We start from the raw sequence: 21989 nt of genomic DNA, 5'->3' as shown, positions 1-21989 counted from the left end.
TGATTAGAGCAAGTGACTTGATAAATCAATGGTTTCTAAACACTGCATAAAACAAGCAAATGCATCCAAATCTCTTCCTTTGGGACAGTGCACCAGTCAGCGATCTGATCGTCTCCTCCAACACGTTTACGAAATAAAAGCCTTCTGTACAGGTTAAGAGGGGAACTGTGCATTGTCCCCAGTTGTTTTGTCCATTTGAAACTGGCCATGTCACAGGATCTCTTGTCCTGCAGGGCACTCTGATGCTGAATTACTCACCCTTACACCATGCCCAGACCGTATGCGCGTGTGCATACATTTATTTTGTCCCCCTACACCAAACACGATCACGACACGCAGGTTAAAATATCAAAACAAACCCTGAACCAATTACATTAATTTGGGGACAGGTCGAAAAGCATTAAAAATGTATGGCAATTTAGCTAGTTAKCTTGCACTTGMTAGCTAATTTGTCCTATTTAGCTAGCTTGCTGTTGCTAGCTAATTTGTCCTGGGATATAAACACTGAGTTGTTATTTTACCTGAAATACACAAGGTCCTCTACTCCGACAATTAATCCACACATAAAACGGTCAACCGAATCGTTTCTAGTCATCTCTCCTCATTCCAGGCTTTTTCTTCTGTGGACTTTATTTGGCAAATGGCATCTAACTTTCATGGTACTACCACGACGACCGACCGACCTCAGTTCATCTTTCAATCATCCATGTGGGTATAACCAATACAGAGATGGCACGTGGGTATCTGCTTCTATAAACCAATGAGGAGATGGGAGAGGCAGGACTTGCACCAYGTTCAGCGTCAACAAATAGAACTGACTTCTATTATAGCACTTGGCAAGACAGAGGCTCGTTGGCGCGCACGAGCAGTGTGGGTGCAATGATTGAATAACATGCATGTGTACATTTATTTTGCAACGCGAGCGGCGTGGTCAGCATGTTGACCACACCGCTCGTAGAAGGAGACCTGGAGGAAGGGCTGGTCGGCTCCCAGGACCAGCCAGTGGACAGCAGCAGGGCCAGCTCCAACAGCAGCAGGGCCAGCTCCAACAGCAGCAGGGCCAGCTCCACACAGCAGGGCCAGCTCCAACAGGCAGGGCCAGCTCAACAGCAGCAGGGCCAGCTCCAACAGCAGCAGGGCCAGCTCCAACAGCAGCAGGGCCAGCCCAACAGCAGAGGCCAGCCAACCAGCAGCAGGGCCAGCTCCAACAGCAGCAGGGCCAGCTCCAACAGCAGCAGGGCCAGCTCCAACAGCCGGGATGGCCAGCTCCAACAACAGCGATGGCCAGCTCCAACAGCAGCGATGCCAGCTCCAACAGCAGCAGGGCCAGCTCCACAGCAGAGCAGGGCAGCTCCAACAGCAGCGATGGCCAGCTCCAACAGCAGCAGGCCAGCTCCAACAGCAGCAGGGCCAGCTCCAACAGCAGCAGGGCACTCCAACGCAGCGTGCCAGCTCCAACAGCAGCAGGGCCAGCTCCAACAGCAGCAGGCAGCTCCAACAGCAGCAGGGCCAGCTCCAACAGCAGGATGGCCAGCTCCAACAGCAGCAGGGCCAGCTCCAACAACAGCGATGGCCAGCTCCAACAGAACAGCGATGGCCAGCTCCAACAGCAGCAGGGCCAGCTCCAACAGCAGCAGGGCCAGCTCAACGCGCAGGGCCAGCTCCAACAGCAGCGATGGCCAGCTTCCAACAGTAAAGCAGGGCCAGACCCATCATCCCAGACCCATCATCCCAGGATGGGTTGCCGAGTAGCGCATTCTCTCAGCACAGTGCAGGCCCACCTTCACCTCAGTACGGGCCTCTGTCACCATGTCCACTAGCTCAGCTTACTTGAGGGAAGGACAAAGAGCAACACACACTGGAATGGTGTGTTGTCCTTAGAGAATTTTCAAAAGTAGTGTGGTGAATATCGATTATCTTGAAGCTGTTAGAACCAAAACGACAATATAAAAAAAATACGAAATGTTCCATATCAAATCGTTATGGACCACATCTGGATTTACAATGAGTACCTGCAGCAAATTCCTGCTCTCCCCTGTGTCGTCCCTCCAGCCTGCAGCGTCTGCGTCAGGGTCTGCAGCTGCAGCTCAGTGCCTCGTGGTCAGAGGAAGGGAGGGGATGGTCAGGGACAGAACCCTTGGTGGTGGAAAGAGACTTACACTGGATAGACATGCTACTTGACCCATGGGGATGATACAGCACACATTTTAGTGTATACGTTTACCATCAACACAATGATCCAATTCTATTATATTTTTTTTAAAGTAGGCACATTTATTGTTCAGTACACATTGGCAGGCTGTTAGTCAAATATGAAAGTTCACATTTAAAAAAAAAGCTGCATATCCAACTATCTGTCCCACTCTGTCACCTTGTAGAGGATGTAGTCTATTTGGATGTACTTTYTTAAAGGGACAGAGCTCTTTGGGATTCATGAAAGGGTTATCTGCTATAAGAGTGATGCCATCCTCACAGAGAAAGGATTATTAACAGCTTTTCATTCTAACACAACATTATAATGAGTATTAGAAGCATGTCCACAAGTATTTATTTAACTAGGCAAGTCAGTTAAGAACAAATTCTTATTTACAATGATGGCCTATGGGACTCCAAATCATGGCTGGATGTGACACAGCCTGGATTTGAACCAGGGACTGTAGTGACRCCTCTTGCACTGAGATGCAGTGCCTTAGACCGCTGCACCATTCGGGAGCACCCCTGCATTAGAAGCATGCAGCATAAGGTTTGRCTTAATGAGCTGAACTAATTCATACAAATATAATTCTCAATTCACCTCTCCTACAAGACATTTCAGTTACTGTACATTTCAAATAAAAACATAATGACACTGGACATTAGTGKGATTATTATACATCAAACTTTGGAGTCTCTGTGTAACTGTCCCAGAGGCCGTTGTATGTCCATAGCAACCGGTTGCCAAGGTCCTGGGGAAGCATGTTCAGATCTTTGCGGCAGGTAGCTTAGTGGTTAGAGCGGTGGACTTGCAACCGAAATTGTTGCAAGATCAAATCCCTGAGCTRAGAAGGTAAAAATCTGTCGTTCTGCTCCTGTTCTTAGGCCATCACTGAAAATAAGAATTTGTTCTTAACTGACTTGCCTAGTTAAATAAAGGTAAAATTTGTTTTAAAAAATTGCCCAAAATCACCAGGTCTGCTATACKGAAGGTATGACTAACACAATAAATAAAAACAACATCTGTTAAAATTACATTGAAATGAAAATGTCAAGAGAGGCAGTGTGCATTGAGATTAAGCCTTCTTACAATATGAACTGCTGTAGCTCCCAGGCCTGTACCACTCTATGAGGTTGGTAGGAGTCCTCCTCCCTGCGGTTACTCAATTCTACACATTTTAGAGGCTGCTGCCCTATACACATAGACATGGAATCACTGGTCACTTTAATAATGTTTACATACTGCTTTAGTCATTTCATATCTATAYACTGTATTCGACTGTATTTTAGTCAATGCCACTCCAACATTGCTCATCCTAATATTTATATATTTCTAAATTCCATTCTTTTACTTTTAGATGTGTGTATTGTTGTGAATTGTTAGATACTACTGCATTGTTGGAGCTAGGAACACAAGCATTTCACTACACCTGCAATAACATCTGCTWAATATGTGTGTGACAAATAAAATGTGATTTGATTTACAGTACCCTGCATGCAGCTGGACAAAACAGGAAGAGGACACCACATCAGTGATAGAGACATCTCATATACATGTGTCGGCTCCAGGTAGAGGCTGCCCTTAGCCACAGATCTAGGATCAGTAAACTCCCCAAAATCCTAACCCTAACCATTATTATCCCCACAGCTTTGCCTCCAAACCATTCGGCATGGTGTACCTGGAAACAGAGGATAGGAGACATAGTCAGGACTGAAGAGAATGTCTAACTAACAAAGATCYAACCATCAAGCTGTATATACAAATGTCTAAAAATGAATTGCCATGTATGGATAGCTGTTTAATGAATAGTGTATTGGGATACATGTGTACACTACCACATGCCACTATAGTAGAGTGTTTAATCACACTTTACTTTAAAGCTGCAATATGGAACATTTGGGGGGAGATACGACCAAATTCACATAGAAATGTGAGTTATACATCTATCATTCCCATTGAACCCAAGTCTAAGAAGTGGTAGATATGTTCTATGTGCGCTATTTCTATGTTTCCCGTTCTTAAGTTTCGTTTTTCCGTTTATTTTGGGTTTTGTACACCAGCTTCAAACATCTGAAAATACAGTATTCTTGGTTATGGAAAACATATTTCACAGTGGTTTAGATCAGTGGTCACCAACCTTTTCTGAGTCAAGATCACTTTCGCAGTCAAAAAGCAAGCTGAGATCTACTGCTCAGTATCAAGGCACAAGGCGAGACCCAAATGCAGACATAGGAGGCAGATGGTTGGAGTCTTACAATGTAAATTAATCCAAAGTGGTAGGCAAGAGAATGGTCGTGGACAGGCAAAAAGGTAAAAACCAGATCAGGAGGTACAGAGTGGCAGACAGGCTCGTGGTCAAGGCAGGCAGGTACAAAGTCCAGAAACAGGCAAGGGTCAAAACCGGGAGGACTAGAAAAGGAGAAYGGGAAAACCGCTGGTTGACTTGGAAACATACAAGAAGAACTKGCACAGAGAGTCAGGAAACACAGGGATAAATACACTGGCACAGAGAGACAGAAAACACAGGGATAAATAGACTGGCACAGAGACAGGAAACACAGGGATAAAAACACACGACACCTGGAGGGGGTGGAGACAATAACGAGRACAGGTGAAACTGATCAGGGTGTGACGCTCAGATGTTTTTTTTTACATTAACCTCACACAAACAGTTTTGTAGGAATGAGGTTTGGGCAGTAGGCCTAATACATTATCACAGCATATTGGCTATATGATTGGCCTGCCAATATTGTTAACCAGACCATACTATATTTCAAAACTCGAGCTTTGATAACAAAATAGATCAGTTGGTTTGGCACTTGTGAGGCACTGTGGAGCATGAATTGAAATATTTAGCTTTTTTATTTTACTGGACTGATGGTACCTGCATCTGATGGTCAACGAGGTCAAAACACCACGTCAGTGGTCTTCAGGTCGAAAAGTCGGAGCTCTAGAAAGATGCCCGAGTTTCCGACTTGGATGACCGTTCAAATCAATTTTTCCCAACCGCCTCTCACGGTCCCAACTCTCTCCTTCCTTTCCTCCGGTGAGACTGACCAGAGAGAGGGGACCGCATCTGCCTCATGCACAAATTCATGTTGTTCCTATGACCAAAGAAAGTGAAATATTCCTTAATATTAAAATCTACACGACGAGCTGCTAATAATAATACATTGCATGTAACAGTAACAGCTCAACACAATTTTAAAAAAGGAGCGCAAGCCTTTATCGTTCGTTGGCTTTTCTACAGAAATATTTGGTGATMGTCTAGGAATGCCTTGAAGATCGACCGGTTGGAGACCACTGGTTTAGATGGTACAATGATTCTCTATACTATACTTGCTTGTTTTGTCAGATAAACTGAAATTAGGCAAACTATTCGAATTTTAGCAACCAGGAAATGTCAGAGCGATTTCTGCATAGTGCACCTTTAAGAGTATGCTTCCTACAGAAGGACTTTATAACACATTCATAACCGATATACCTATGTACTGCTTATGAATGTGGTATGAGTCATAATGTCCTAATGTAGGTATCGTTCAAGTAAAGGGTTTAGGCTAGTCCTATTTGTCTTATCATGTTTTACGGCTGCAAACCTCTAGTGATAATAAGACTGCAAACTACACCAGTCCAGATATAGTCAATGTGCTGCAAAGTGTACGTGACTTCTGAATAAACTGTAAGAATGAACTGACTCAAATCAGCTGACTAACATTTGCTCCACTTTTTTAGAGAAAATTACTGAGTGGATTAGAAATGCAAGGCCTTTGAACTAATCTCCATCTTGTGCCTTAGTACAGAGGTCAAACAAGTATTAAAAAAAATAACCTAGCTAATCTTCCTGCTTTGAGGTCATTCTATTACAAACTAATTACCTCACAAATGAATAGTAATGTTTCTTGTGGTTGACATTAGAATGCAGTGTACAATACAGAGCAGAGATCACTGTGTGTATGCTGGGTTCTGATTAACATAAGGCCTTAAAGCTGGGATCCGCGAAAGGCTAAACAGTTTTTGTTTTAAAACGAGAAGATGAGCATCCAGGAACTTAATAATGATTAAAAACATCAAGTGCTGAAAAGCTTGCTCAATAGAAAGGGATTGCTCTGGGGTGAATTTGCGGTATGGATGTGGTACATGTATGTACATGTATATAGTACATGGTATGAATGTAAGGGTGATTCTACAGCTTTGGCAGAATGCCCAGACATTGTAGACAGCTGTGAGATTAGTGGAACGGGGTGTAACAAACTGGACCTCCCTCACCAAAATATGAATACAACAGACCAGTGTGTGTGCTCAACAGCTCTCCGATCATGGCGTAGCGCTGCAAACAGTGCTTGCTGAGGTAACGAATACCCCTGTGAAGAGGAAGGACAGAGATCACAACATTCTAAGCCTAAAAGCTTGCCATGCAACATGAGATGCATACTCTCAAAACAACACTCCCCAGCAGTTGAGGAAAAAGGCCTGGTGGTGTTGCTGTCAGCCGTGCTGATTTGAATGAATGAGCTGATGGCAGGCATTAGCGAAGGTCAGTAGCTGCCTGTGTGGTTAGACTAGACCCAGTGTGGTTAGACTAGACCCAGTATGGTTAGACTAGACCCAGTGTGGTTAGACTACACCCAGTGTGGTTAGACTAGACCCAGTGTGGTTAGACTAGACCCAGTGTGTTTAGACTAGACCTCAGTATGGTTAGACTAGACCCAGTATGGTTAGACTAGACCCAGTGGTGGTAGACTAGACCCAGTGTGGTTAGACTAGCCAGTGTGGTTAGACTAGCCCAGTGTGGTTAGACTAGTCCAGTGTGGTTAGACTAGATCCGATGTGGTTAGACTAGTCCAGTGTGGTTAGACTAGTCCCAGTGTGGTTAGACTAGACCCAGTGTGGTTAGACTAGACCCAGTGTGGTTAGACTAGTCCAGTGTGGTTAGACTAGACCCAGTGTGGTTAGACTAGACCAGTGTGGTTAGACTAGACCCAGTGTGGTTAGACTAGACTCAGTGTGGTTGACTAGTCCAGTGTGGTTTAGACTAGTCCCAGTGTGTTAGACTAGACCAGTGTGGTTAGACTAGACCCAGTGTGGTTAGACTAGACCAGTGTGGTTAGACTAGCAGTGTGGTTAGACTAGTCCAAGTGTGGTTAGACTAGCCAGTGTGGTTAGACTAGACCCAGTGTGGTTAGACTAGACAGTGTGGTTTAGACTAGTCCCAGTGTGGTTAGCCTAGTCCAGTGTGGTTAGACTAGTCAGTGTGGTTAGACTAGACCTCCAGTGTGGTTAGACTAGTCCCAGGTGGTTAGACTAGACCCAGTGTGGTTAGACTAGATCCAGTGTGGTTAGACTAGTCCCAGTGTGGTTAGACTAGTCCCAGTGTGGTTAGACTAGCCTCTGTGGCAGCGGAGGTTATAGTCCCTGCTGTGGTGAGGATGAACCACGTCCTGGTTAGGATCAGCAGTGAGACTGAAAACATGACTGGAACTCAACTAGACATTCACAGAGCAACTGAGTGAGGTCACTTGAGGCTGAATGCTCACCACGGTCTATAGCCAGCCTAAGCAACTTTTATGGTCACAGTCTATGCTCAGTCCTATGTGAGATAGAGGTGAGAACATTATACAGAGGTTAAATAAAACAGCTATGAAGGCACTACCTGCCTGTCACCTGGCAGCACTATAATCATGCATCCACACAGACTAACAATGCAGAGGCCACCACACTGTCTATCTCCTCTCTGCAGTGGCCATAGCAGACTGACCCTACTAACACACTGCTGAAATAGGACACACACTGACACAGGAAGAGGAATGGGGCCGGTGGAAAGACCAGGAGGTCACAGTCAGAATGAGGTTCTTCCACTGAATACAAAGGGTGAGCGTAAGCTTTACCAGTGTCAATACTTACTGCCTTAGTCAACAAAAGCAAAACACATTCCTAAAAGGGCCTTTAGTTTACAGGTAGGCCATACAACATCAGGTGAAACCCAAACTGTTCTGGCATGGTCAATACCCACATTTGACCTATGGTTTATACATGTCAATACCCACATTTGACTATGGTTTAAGTACATCGTCAAGTAATACCCACATTTGACCTATGGTTTAATACATGTCAATACCCACATTTGACCTATGGTTTAATACATGTCAATACCCACATTTGACCTATTGTCACGATCTTCATGGGAAGAAGTGGACCAAAGCACAGCGTTGTACGTGTTCATTCTCTATATTTCTTTAAGGAACACCAACAACAACAACAACAACAACACCAACAACAACAAAGCAAAATACGACCGTGACGTTCTGCAGGGCAAAATAACTACCAATACAAAAATAAGAACCCTCAAATGAAAGAAGGAAAAAGGACTGCCTAAGTATGATTCCCAATCAGAGACAACGATTGACAGCTGCCTCTGATTGGGAACCATACCAGGACAAACACATAGAAATACAAAACATAGAACAAAACATAGAATGCCCACCCCAACTCACGCCCTGACCAAACCAAAATAGAGACATAAACAAGGAACTAAGGTCAGGGCGTGACATATAGTTTAATACATGTCGATACTCACATTTGACCTGTGGGTTAATATGGAATAATAGGTCTAAGTGAATTGAGAATTTAGAAAATGTTTTTTTTTTGTTGCTAAAACTGACACACTGAGATGAATATTACATGAAAGAGCTACTGCAGTGTTAAGTGTGTGTGTCCCTTACAAAAAAAGATTGCAGTCAGAGTGCCGTATAACTACAGTTAGTGTGCAGTATAACTGCAGTATGCAGCAATTACTGCGTACAAAATAACACATTTGACTGCAGTTACTGCACATTTACAGCAGTTTCAAAAAGGCAATCTAAGGGGTGTGTGCGTGTGTGTGGTATCTGGTATGTAAACTTGTTCACGCAAGCACGTTAGCTACTACGATTTCAAAACAGAGGACTTTGCTGGCAACATAAGCTTAGGATCCTAAAGTTAGACACAGCCAACTGCTTGCCCTTCCTAGGTGGCAGTTAGCCATATCTATGGCTAAAAATAGTACCTTTTAACTAGACGTTTTACAATTGGAGTTCAAACACTGGAGTAAAATTCTTAGCTAGGCACCAGGGAGCTCGAGTGAGATTCTTCAGGGAGGACTGGCTTGAGACAAGCTTGCTAACAGTACCCTTAGCTGGCTATTGACCACTACAGAATACATCGATGTCAGTGTACCACAACATAAACAAACTGCACCAAAAAAGGTTTTTGCTAACGTTGACTTTCACAACGACACAGAAACCGCCCCTATAAATGCTAGCGAGCTACATACATTGAGGTGCTGGGTGTCAATATGGTGCTAGTAAACTTTAACAAATAGCTAGCTAGCTAATTATTGTAGCTGGCTAACGTTAGCTGGTCATTGGCCAGTGATTTCAATGAACTTAGCCAGAAWGGAAGAGGCGAAGCGAGAGGGATAACTGGAGTCGCCTCTTTACTGGAGTGGCCTCTTTCCCGGAGTCTCCTCTTTACTGTTGAYGTTAAGACGGGTGTTTTGCGGGTACTATTTAATGAATCTGCCAGTTGAGGACTTGTGAGGCATCTGTTTCTCAAACTAAACACTCWAATGTACTTGTCCTCTTACTCAGTTGTGCACCGGGGCCTCCCACTCCTCTTTCTATTCTGGATAGAGCCAGTTTGCCCTGTTCTGTGAAGGGAGTAGTACACAGCGTTCYACGAGATCTTCAGTTTCTTGGACATTTCTCGCATTTCTAGCCTTCATTTCTCAGAATAAGAATAGACTGACGAGTTTAAGAAGAAAGGTCTTTGTTTCTGRCCATTTTGAGCCTCTAATCGAACCCACAAATGCTGATGCTCCAGATACTCAACTAGTCTAAACAAGGCCCGTTTTATTGCTTCTTTAATCAGAACAACAGTTTTCAGCTGTGCTAACATAATTGCAAAAGGGTTTTCTAATGATCAAKTAGCCTTTTAAAATTATAAACTTGGATTAGCTAACACAACGTGCAATTGGAACACAGGAGTGATGGTTGCTGATAATTGGCCTCTGTATGCCTATGTAGATATTCCATAAAAAATTGGCCGTTACCAGCTACAATAGTCATTAACAGCATTAACAATGTCTACACTGTATTTCTGACCAATTTTATGTTATTTTAATGGACAAAAAAATTGATTTTCATTCACAAAAAAGGACAGTTCTAAGGGACCCCAAACTTTTGAACGGTAGTGTATATGTATATGACGTGTGTTTAGACAGTATGGACAGTATATGAATAGAAAAGGTCTGTACACCAGTAGTTATATAGGATGATCCTTGACTATAATACAGTACACACATATGAAGTGGGTAAAACAGTATATATAAACATCCTTAAAGTGACCAGTGTTCAATGACTATGTAAGCTGCAGAGTAGAGTACTGGGTGGTAGCCGGCTTGTAACAGTGGCTAAATTCAGGGCAGGGTACTGGGTGGAGGCGGTTAGTGGTGACTAACAGTTTAATGGGYGGGAGAAGCTGTTTTTCAATCTCTTGATCCCAGCTTTGATGTACCTCCACCTTCTCTGCCTTCTAGATGGTAGTGGGGTGAACAGGCCGTGGCTCGGTGGCTGAGGTCCTTGATGGTCTTCTTGGCCTTCCTGTGACACCATGTTCTGTAGATGTCCTGGATTGCGGGCAGTGTGCCCCTGGTGATGTGTTGGGCTGACAGCACSACGGTCCTTGAAACAGCCTACAAGGCAGCATCGTAACTTATCAGCCCCTGAGGCTGAAATTTAATATTTTCAGCCTGTAAGGAATGGAGCTCACCCACTGTAAATGTAAATATTATCCACAAAACATGAAGTGTCCCTTATAAGTATACACATATCAGTTATTATGCACGCTAACAACCAGCATAGATCACAAGGTAGCTTGCGAGCAAGCCAACAAGACTACCTAGCAAGCTCGGAAGACTTGCCAAGTTAGCTGCGTTGTTCCTTGCATGTGATTGGCTGTGGCCTTGGGGGCGGAACGCAGCATGGGATAAAAAACGGCCTGTCAGGTATTTTCAGCGGTTAACCCGCATTGCGATCAACGTAGCACGGGCTCCTTAAGTGGTGTCCTGCATTTTATCAACAAATTCGAACAGCACTAACTTAAAAAAAAGTAGATTTGTCCAGTATTTCAGTAAGACATTCTAACCTGTATATTTGCAGCAGATAGGGAGAGGCAAAGCAAGAGGTTTCATTCTCGCCAAAATATGTCCAAAATGTGCCCAATGCGTTTCTAAGGTCAAGATGATCTCGTAATAATACAGATGTCTATTTGCAGTCACGTTGCTCTTTTGACAAGATATATATCATAAGGATGTGGTACTGGTGATGTTAAACACTTCTCCAATCTTTGTTGAAATCTGATATTCTGTACAGCGCAAGGCGAGATGTAGGCAATGTAAAATATCGTCAACCAATCACATTTGTCAAATCCTTTCGGTCTAAATTCCAGCTAAATTTGGAGAGGACCGTTAACTATATAAAAAGCATGCTTCTGATGAAGAGCTACAAAAGTAAGTAAATAACCGTATTAGACTGAAAATATATAAGGTGATTAGACTGAAAAGATATAAGGTGATTTCGTTAAACTTGTGAGGCTCTCCATGCTCATTAGTTGCTCATTCAACATCATTTGCTTCTACTTCACTCAATCTGGTTTTCAAAGTCTCCCTTCCTAACTATTTTACATCCCTTGAGACCAACCAGAACATTTTAATTGGTCAAGAATTCCCAGATTTTCATTAAACAGCCACACATTTCGTGTCTTGTTTCTGCATGACCAAATTTTGCGCAACGCAAAGGAGTAGCCTATATGCGCGCTTCAATTAGTTACTTCGGTGGCCCAGGTTTTTTTTGTGGGGGGTGCTGCCACAAGAAAAAAATCCACTGTACTGTGAATGTCCCACAAAATCATCTCTTTGTCCCGCATTTGGGAATTGTACATGTTGGTCATCCTAGGTGGTATCATGCAGCTGAACAAATGAATGCGTGATACCTGGTACTTTGTTTATCTCTTGATCTCGACAGGAGACTTGTTATCTAGTGATCATGAGATAAATAAATTGTGATCTTGACATATCTAGGGAATTCTACTTTTTTTATTCATATGTTCTCTCTGGACTTCCGTAGATATAAGTAGGACAAGTGACATCCTGGCAACTTTGAGAAAAAACACTTTATATCGGAGTTGTGCCTGTTGTTCATTTTATAGCTGTGGTTCACATGCGTATCTACCATCTCATTGGCTAGAATGGTCCCATCTGATCTTGCCTCCTCCCGACTGCCGTCCATTTTCTAAGACATTTTTAATTATGACATTTATTTTCATTGTTAGAGCTGCCACTTGAGTATTTGGTCAATATAAGGGATAATCTGTGGTGGTGGTGGTGACACCAGGGACCCTTGCTCGCTTTGCATTGTGGGACTTTAAGTTTCAATGGACATTTGTTTGCCGTGTGTGCATTTGAGGCTTTGTGTCGAAACAAAAATGCATAGACATATCACAAATCAGTAAAGTCAATAATAACAATCATTTATATTTGTTCAGCAGCCCTCACATTCAACTGACTGGACATACACACCKTGTCTATATATACAGTACTTTCGGAAAGTATTCAGACCCCTTCCYTTTTTCCACATTTTAATACGTTACAGCCTTATTCTAAAATTGATTAAATTAATGTATTTCGTCATCAATCTACACACAATATCCCATAATGACAAGGTGAAAACAGTTTTTTAGTCATTTGGTGGCAGCATCATGCTGCGGGGATGTTTTTCAGTGCCAGGGCCTGGGAGACTCATCAGGATCGAGAAAGATGAATGGAGCAAAGTACAGAAACATCCTTGATGAAAACCTGCTCCAGAGTGCTCAGGACCTCAGACTGGGGTGWAAGTCAACCTTCAAACAGGACAATGACCCTAAGCACACAGCCAAGACARCGCAGGAGTGGCTTCTGGACAAGTCTCTGAATGTCCTTGAGTGGCCCAGCCAGAGCCCGGACTCGAACCCGATCGTACATCTCTGGAGAGACCTGAAAATAGCTGTGCAGCAACGCTCCCCTTCCAACCTGACAGAGCTTGAGAGGATCTACAGAGAAGGATGGGAAAACTCCCCAAATACAGGTGTGCCAAGCTTGTAGCATCATACTAAAGAAGACTCGAGGCTGTAACCATTGCCAAAGGTGCTTCAACCAAGTACTGAGTAAAGGGTCTGAATACTTACAGTACCAGTCAAAAGAAAAACTAATTCAAGGTTTTTTCATTATTTTTACTATTTTCTACATTGTAGAATAATAGTGAAGACATCAGAACTATGAAATAACACATATGGAATCATGTAGTAACCAAAAAAGTGTTAAACAAATTCTCAAAACAAAAGATTCTTCAAAGTAGCCACCCTTTACCTTGATGACAGCTTCGCACACTCTTGGCATTCTCTCAACCAGCTTCATGAGGTAGTCACCTGGAATGCATTTCAATTAACAGGTGTGCCTTGTTAAAAGTTCATTTGTGGAATCTTTTTCCTTCTTTATGCATTTGAGCCAATCAGTTGTGTTGTGACAAGGTAGGGGTGGTATACAGAAGATAGCCTTATTTGGTAAACGACCAAGTCCATATTATGGCAAGAACAGCTCAAATAAGCAAAGAGAAACGAAAGTCCATCATTACTTTAAGACATGAAGGTCAGTCAATATGGACAATTTCAAGAACTTTGAAAGTTTCTTCAAGTACAGTCACAAAAACCATCAAGCGTTATTATGAAACTGGTTCTTATGAGGACCACCACAGGAAAGGAAGACCCAGAGTTAACCTGCTGCAGAGGATAAATTCATTTGCGTTACCAGCCTCAAAAATTGCAGCCCAAATAAATGTTTCACAGAGTTCAAGTATCAGACACATCTCAACATCAACTGTTCAGAGGAGACTGCGTGAATCAGGCCTTCATGGTACAATTGCTGCAAAGAAAACACTACCAACGGACATCAATAATAAGATGAGACTTGCTTGGGCCAAGAAACACGAGCAGTGGACATTAGACCGGTCGAAATCTGTCCTTTGGTCTGATGAGTCCAAATTTTAGATTTTTGTTTCCAACCGCCGTGTCTTTGTGAGACTCGGAGTAGGTGAACGGATGATCTCCGCATGTGTGGTTCCTACCGTGAAGCATGGAGGAGGAGGTGTGATGGTGTGGGGGTGCTAGGCTGGTGACACTGTCAGTGATTTATTTAGAATTCAAGGCACACTTAACCAGCATGGCTACCACAGCATTCTGCAGCAATACGCCATCCCATCTGGTTTGCGCTTAGTGTGACTATCATTTGTTTTTCAACAGGACAATGACCAAACACACMTACAGGCTGTGTAAGGGCTATTTGACCAAGAAGGAGAGTGATGGAGTCCTGCATCAGATTACCTTGCCTCCAAAATCACCCGACGTCAACCCAATTGAGATGGTTTGGGATGAGTTGGACCGCAGAGTGAAGGAAAAGCAGCCAACAAGTGCTCAGCATGTGTGGGAACTCCTTCAAGACTGTTGGAAAAGCACTCCAGGTGAAGCTGGTTGAGAAAATTCCAAGAGTGTGGAAAGCTGTCATGAAGGCAAAGGGTGGATACTTTGAAGAATCTAAAATATATTTTGATTTGTTTAAAAACAAAATTGGTTACTACATGATTCCATATGTGTTATTTCATAGTTTTTATGTAGGTGTGTCCAAACTTTTGACTGTTATTGTATGTAAATGTGATATTTCATTTTTATTTTATACATTTGCAATCATTTCTGAAAACCTGTTTTTGCTTTGTCATTATGGGGTATTGTGTATAGATTGATGAGGGGGGAAAAAAAATTCATCCATTTTATAATAAGACTGTAATGTAACAAAATGTGGAACAAGTCAAGGGGTGTGAATACTTTCCAAATGCACTGTATATGTCTGGGCTTGAGCCTCTGAGAATCTGGGGACATTAATAAAAAAAWATATATATATAGTGTATCTTGACAATATACCTGAATAAAGCCAAAACTCTTAAAAAAGGTGCTATCTTGAACCTTAAMGGGTTATTCAGCTGTCCCCATAGGATAACCCTTTGAAGAACCCTTTTTGGGTTCCATGTAGAAACCTTTTTAAAAAGGGTTCTCCTATGGGGACAGCCGAAGAACCCTGATGGAACCCTTTTTTCTAAGAGTGTGCTCATATCATAGGCCTGCTTGGGCCTACTAGGCCTACTCTTGTGGTCTCCTGGTCATCAGTAGAAATGTAACAAAGGACCAAGGAAAGTATACAGTACAACATAGGCCTGCTGTTTATGCAATACTGTTTGAACAGTATAACACTGCCATCTACAGTAGTTTACAATGTATTTCATCTGTGAAGGAAACTGTATTGACCAATCAAATGAACAAACCTGTTTTAATGAGTTTTCAGGGGAAAATGGCCCCAAAGGCACCATGCGTCTTTTATTGTTAGATTATACATTTTGATTTGATTATATAATACAACCCCTTTAGTTTGAAGATAACAGAAAATACTAAAATGCAATGCACAATTGGTAACCAAGGCCACAATAAACCACCTTTTAACCAAACAAACTTGCCCATACCATTCAGATTATGATACATAAGATACAGTATCTCATCATCAATGTCAACAAAAACACACAACGTTTTCAACGGATGCTGAAAGTCACAAAAACTAACAGAAAACAATTAATTATGATAATGATAATAAAAAACACGGGCCTGTAAAAAAAGATAAAATTGAGAGATCCACTAGTAAAGATTAAGCAGTTGTTTTAAGTCTAGCTCTTGAAGTGTGACATTCAAATCCTGGTGTACTAAATCCACCATACAAAGTCTGATGTATGAATTCTTATGACAGAAGTCCAGTGAACCGTCCAAGGCAGAGACCATAGCTAGGGGATGACATAGCTAGGGGATGACAGTTATTGTGTCTTTAGTATAAAGTTCAGCTCAGCAATACTTGTAACACCACCATTTCAATGGCAAAGGATAAACACATATGGCCCATATCCCAGCCCAGCCCTGCCCTCCCACCATTCTTTTCAATATAAATAACAATCAATGGTCACACACCACAGCACAGGGGATAGCTCTCTTTCAAAACATAAAATCTGTTTTTCRTTGGCTGATCGCATTGGCAAATTAAGATTAATTTGAAGGTTCACTCATAAAATAAGAGATAGCTTTTGTTTTTATTAATTCAATTTAGGAAAGAGAAACTTATCTTACACCATGTAGGGTTAGGGAAAGGGCATACGTAGTCAGTTGTACAACTGAATGCATTCAACTGAAATGTGTCTTCCACATTTAACCCAACCCCTCTGAATCAGAGCGGTGTGGGGGGGGGGGCTGCCTTAAGCAACATCATTGGCAGAACAGCAGATTTTYCCACCGTGCCGGCTCAGGAATTCAAACCAACAAACGTTCGGTTACTGGTTCAACGCCCTTAACCACTAGGCTACCTGCCGCCTTTCCAGATTGAAAGTGATATCCATCAATTGGGATCCATGAATGGGGAGATTGCATTAGAATACCATGAGGTCTTACATTAGTTAAAACTCACTGTAAAATTTGGTCAGTTCCAATTCGGCAAATTCTAATCTAGTGAACATTTCACGGTAAGGTCTACACCTGTTGTATTCGGCGCACGTGACAAATAAATTAAAATWAATTTGATTTGATTCTCAAGCCATATTTTTAAGAAAACAGTGTTAATGTTAATCACAAATATAAACACGTCCCCAAAAGAATCCTATGTAACACATATTCCTGTAGCATCCACTGACTCCCGGTACAGAAACGGTTCATTTCAATAACATAACTAAAGGCTGAAAATAAAAATATTTGTTGCTTCACCCCTTCTTGATCTTTTAAGTGCACCACAGCACATTGATGTGTTGTTGTCTAGAGACCCGTAAAAGCCCAGGGATTGGAAACTGAGTGATCTGATCATGCTATGCCCTTGCTGTACACGTGGACTGCAGCTAAACTTGTAACCATTCATGATAACACATCACGAGAAAAATGAATAATAGTTTAATCCATACCATAATATTCCTGGATCAGAAGTGCGCTTCGAGGATCTAGATGAGAAAGGATGAACTGCATAGTCATGTTCAGTTTCCTATTCTCCTATTCAATGATGCATTTACATCTGTCCGGTTTCTTTCTGTTTATTTAAAGACAAGAGGTAGTAAATAAGGCATTCCAGAGTGGCTGGCAACTGATCAATACTTGTCTTTGGAGAAAGGCACTTGGTTGCCATCCTATCTAATTTATAAACACCCCTCGGTAGGACCCTTCTACGATTGGATTATTTTGTGTTTGCTCTTCTTCCATGGTTGTTGTACCTGTACCATTCCAATCTATCCACTTCTTCTTATATTGCTTAGAGTGTGTTCCCATGGAGACAACGCTCTTAACCTTGTTCACTTTCTCATGCCCTCAGTGAATCTCAACCTACTGTACATTTACTGTCATTACCAATTTGACCCACTTGTCTCAGCATATTTAACTATATGGGTTAAAAAGTTGCCTTTAAAACAAAACAATGAATTCTCCTAATTTCCTTTCTTGTCTTTTGAGACTTCCTCCTTTTTCCTATTTCACATAAATGTGTGGAAGTTTAAAATGTTTTCATGTCAGTTCATTCTAACGTCGATTTGAATGTTACTTGGCAGTTGAGCAGTCTGTACTGTACATATTGTCACGCAGTGCTTCGTCAGCTGATTCCCAAACCTCCCTGCAGAACGGTGGGTGGGTCAGTCTTCGACGAGCCTGTAGACGTGTTAGAGCGGTGGGTGGGTCAGTCTTTTACGAGCCTGTAGACGTGGTACTGTGCCCCGTGTTCACTCGTTGAGACCTCGAACACAAACGCTATACACAGCAAGGTCTCCTGAGTGTCACGGTCTGTCACCACCTGGGGAAGGAACAGTAGGTCAACACCAGGTCAAATACATATCATCCAACTGTAGTCCTATACAGTAGGTGAAATATCAATCAATTCACAAAGCACAACAAAAGGAGGAACAATGAAGCAAAACAATGAGGTCAAAAACATAATCTATTGTTCTAGGTTGAAATACAGTGATAGTGTATTCCCAAATAGTAAATTAGTTACTATCTTATTATCTTGTAATAAAGCATAATGTTACCTGAAGTATAGTGAAGTTTTCCAGAACACTGTTCATCATGTATTTTTCTGGCAGGTGTTTGAGCTTGTGGATGAAGTTGATCATGTACTCGCACATGGGAGAGCGGTGGATCCTGTAGACACACTTCCCTCCCTCCATCCGGGCGTACTCCGTCTGAAATTCACAAAAGGAGAGATTTTAAAACTCAGCAAAACAGCAAAACAACATCTGACTTGAGGTAAACATTGTGACTGCATGAAATGCAATTATAGTGTCTGACAGTACATTTTATTTTAGCTTTATATAACCTGGTAAGTCAGCTGTTTTGTGACTATAAAGCAGACCCAGTGGATAATGGGCTCACCTCTACTTTCTCGACCACCTGTTTGCCGAAGGAGCAGACTTTGGTGGAGACGGTGATKGTCATGTTCTCAGAGCTGCTGTATTGGCTGCTGACTCCGTAGAAGGAGCCTGGGCCATCCTGCATTCCACTGCTGTTGAGATCCGCCTGAGAGAGGACACACACAGGACAAGTCAGATTAAAGCCTAACCCCTTTTTATTCTACTCTAAATGAGAGAATACTCAAACTACCAAAAGGGACTGTGTGACAGTGTGACTGTGTGAGAGTGTGACTGACTGTGTGACTGTGTGACAGTGTGACTGACTGTGTTACTGAGTGACTGACAATGTGAGAGTGTGACTGACTGTGCGACTGTGTGACTGACTGTGTGACAGTGTGACTGACTGTGTGACAGTGTGACTGACAGTATGGCTGACTGTGTGTCAGTGAAACTGTGTGACTGATTGAGAGTGTGACAGTGTGAGAGCGTGATTCCGTGAAAGTGTGAGAGTGTGACTGACTGTGTGACTGACTATGTCAGAGTGTGACAGTGTGACTGACTGTGTGTCTGACTGTGTGAGACTGTGACAGTGTGATTGTGTGACTGACAGAGTGTGACTGTCTGTGTGACTGACAGCATGACTGTGTGACTGACTGTGTGACAGTGTGACTGTATGAGAGTGTGACAGTGTGACTGACTGTGTGAGAGTATAACAGTGTGACTGTGTGACGGTGTGACTGACTGTGTGACTGTGTGACTGACTGTGACAGTGTGAGAGTGTAATTGACAGTCTGACAGTGTGAGTGCGAACTGACAGTGTGATGTGGACAGGTGGTGACTGACTGTGGTGACAGTGTGACTGACTGTGTGACAGTGTGACTGACTATGTGACTGTGTGAGAGTGTGCTGACAGTGTGACTGAGTGAGACTGTGACGTTCAGTGTGAGTGTGACTGACAGTGTGACTGTGTGAGGGTGACTGACTGTTTGAGAGTGTGACTGACTGTGTGAGAGTGTGATTATGTGACAGTTTGACTGACTGTGTGAGAGTGTGACTGACTGTGTGACAGTGCGACTGTGTGAGAGTGTGACTGACTGTGTGACTGTGACTGACTGTGTGACAGTGCGACTGTGTGAGAGTGTGACTGACTGTGACTGTGACAGTGTGGGCTCCGGGTGGCGCAGTGGTCTAAGGCACTGCATCGCACCTAGCGACTCCTGTGGGGCCGGGCGCAGTGCACGGTGACCAGGTCGCCAGGTGTACGGTGTTGCTCCGACACATTGGTTAGATGTGCATTGTGTCAAGAAGCAGTGCGGCCTTGGTTGGGTTGTGTTTCCGGAGGACGCATGGCTCTGACTATGTGACAGTGTGACTGACTGTGTGACAGCATGTATGACTGTGTGACTGACATTGTGACAGTGGGACTGACTGTGTGACAGTGTGACTGACAGTGTGGCTGTGTGACAGTGTGACTTTCAGTGTGAGTGTGACTGACAGTGTGACTGACTGTGTGACAGCGTAACTGTGTGACAGTGTGAGATTGTGACAGTGTGACTGATTGTGTGACAGTGTGACTGACTGCGTGACAGACTGCGTGACAGTGTGACAGTTTGACTATGTGACGGTGTGAGAGTGTAACTGACAGTGTGACTGACAGTGTGTGAGTGTGTATGGTGTTTGCTCCGACACATTGGTGCGGCTGGCTTTCGKGTTGGATGTGCATTGTGTCAAGAAGCAGTGCGGCTTGGTTGGGTTGTGTTTCGGAGGACGCATGGCTCTCGACCTTCTCCTCTCCTGAGTCCGTATGGGAGTTGCAGTGATGAGACAAGACTGTAACGACTACCAATTGGATACCACGAAATTAGGGGGAAAAAATATAAAAAAGAGTGTGACAGTGTGAGTGACTATGTGACTCTGTGACAGACTGTGTGAGAGTGTGACAGTGTGTCTGACTATGTGACAGTGTGACTGACTATGTGACTGTGTGACAGACTGTGTGAGAGTGTGACAGTGTGTCTGACTATGTGACAGTGTGACTGTGTGTCTGACTAAGTGACTGTGTGACTGACTGTATGACAGGCTGTATGACAGTGTGACTGACTGTGTGACAGTGTGACTGTGTGACAGTGTGACTGACTCTGTGCCAGAGTGACAGTGTGAGAGTGTCACTGACTGTGTGACAGTGTGAGAGTGTCACTGACTGTGTGTCAGTGTGACAGACTGTGTGAGAGTGTAACCGTGTGACTGTGGGAGAGTGTGACCGTGTGTCTGACTATGTGACAGTGTGACTGACTGTGTGACAGCCTGTATGACTGTGTGACTGACAGTGTGACAGTGTGACTGACTGTTTGACTGATAGTGTGACTGACTGTGTGACAGTGTGACTGACAGTGTGACTGTGTGACAGTGTGACTGTATGGCAGTGTGCCTGACTCTGTGCCAGTGTGACTGTGTGAGAGTGTGACTGACTGTGTTACAGTGTGAGAGTGTGACTGACTGTGTGACAGTGTGATGTCAGTCACACTGTCAGTTACACTCTCACACCGTCACATAGTCAAACTGTCACAACTGTCACGCAGTCTGTCACGCGTCAGTCACACTGTCACACAATCAGTCACATTGTCACACAGTCACAATCTCACACTGTCACACAGTTACGCTGTCAGTCTCACACTGTCAGTCACACTGTCAGTCACACTCACACTGAAAGTCACACAGTCAGTCACACTGCCACACTGTCAGTCACACTGTCACACAGTCAGTCCCACGTGTCACAATGTCAGTCACACAGTCATACATGCTGTCACACAGTCAGTCACACTGTCACATAGTCAGACACACTGTCACAGGCAGTCAGTGTCACACAGTCAGTCACACTCTCCAACACTGTCACACTCTCACACAGTATGTCACACAGTCAGTCACACTCTCCCACACTGTCACACTCTCCCACACTGTCACACTCTCCCACACTGTCACACTCTCACACAGTATGTCACACTGACACAGGCAGTCAGTGTCACACAGTCAGTCACACTCTCCAACACTGTCACACTCTCACACAGTATGTTCACACAGTCAGTCACACTCTCCCACACTGTCACACTCTCCCACACTGTCACACTCTCACACAGTCACACTCTCTTTAAAAAAATATATATATATCCCTAATTCTGTGGTATCCAATTGGTAGTCGTTACAGTCTTGTCTCATCACTGCAACTCCCATACGACTCCGGGAGAGGAAAGGTCGAGAATCTCTCTCTT

General features: G+C 43.3%; 1 protein-coding gene, 1 long non-coding RNA gene and 1 pseudogene across 11 annotated transcripts in view; all 3 read right to left on the bottom strand.

The window, feature by feature from the left end:
- Positions 1-1712: 1712 nt before the first annotated feature.
- On the bottom strand, positions 1713-12516 carry LOC139027586 (sphingomyelin phosphodiesterase 2-like; annotated as a pseudogene).
- A 3103-nt stretch (positions 12517-15619) lies between these two features.
- Positions 15620-21989, bottom strand: part of LOC111970517 (transcriptional enhancer factor TEF-5-like) — an 85508-nt gene continuing 79138 nt past the window's right edge. For all 10 annotated transcript variants that reach the window (XM_070445919.1, XM_070445914.1, XM_070445932.1 and 7 more), the window contains 3 exons: positions 18746-18889; positions 18403-18555; positions 15620-18167 (listed from right to left, as the gene is read on the bottom strand). In XM_070445919.1, coding sequence (XP_070302020.1) covers positions 18054-18167; positions 18403-18555; positions 18746-18889 — 411 coding nt within the window. In that variant the 3' untranslated portion in view covers positions 15620-18053. The remainder of the gene's footprint in view (positions 18168-18402; positions 18556-18745; positions 18890-21989) is intronic.
- LOC139028461 (uncharacterized) lies at positions 19098-21229 on the bottom strand. Its single transcript, XR_011480668.1, has 2 exons — positions 19576-21229; positions 19098-19533 (listed from the first exon to the last, which is right to left on the bottom strand). It is a non-coding gene; the product is annotated as an uncharacterized lncRNA (long non-coding RNA).

The sequence above is a fragment of the Salvelinus sp. IW2-2015 genome, linkage group LG1 (genome assembly GCF_002910315.2).
Source record: "Salvelinus sp. IW2-2015 linkage group LG1, ASM291031v2, whole genome shotgun sequence".
Taxonomy (NCBI): domain Eukaryota; kingdom Metazoa; phylum Chordata; class Actinopteri; order Salmoniformes; family Salmonidae; genus Salvelinus; species Salvelinus sp. IW2-2015.
The sequence above is the reverse complement of the archived record's forward strand: the minus strand, read 5'-3'. Positions and strand labels throughout refer to the sequence as shown.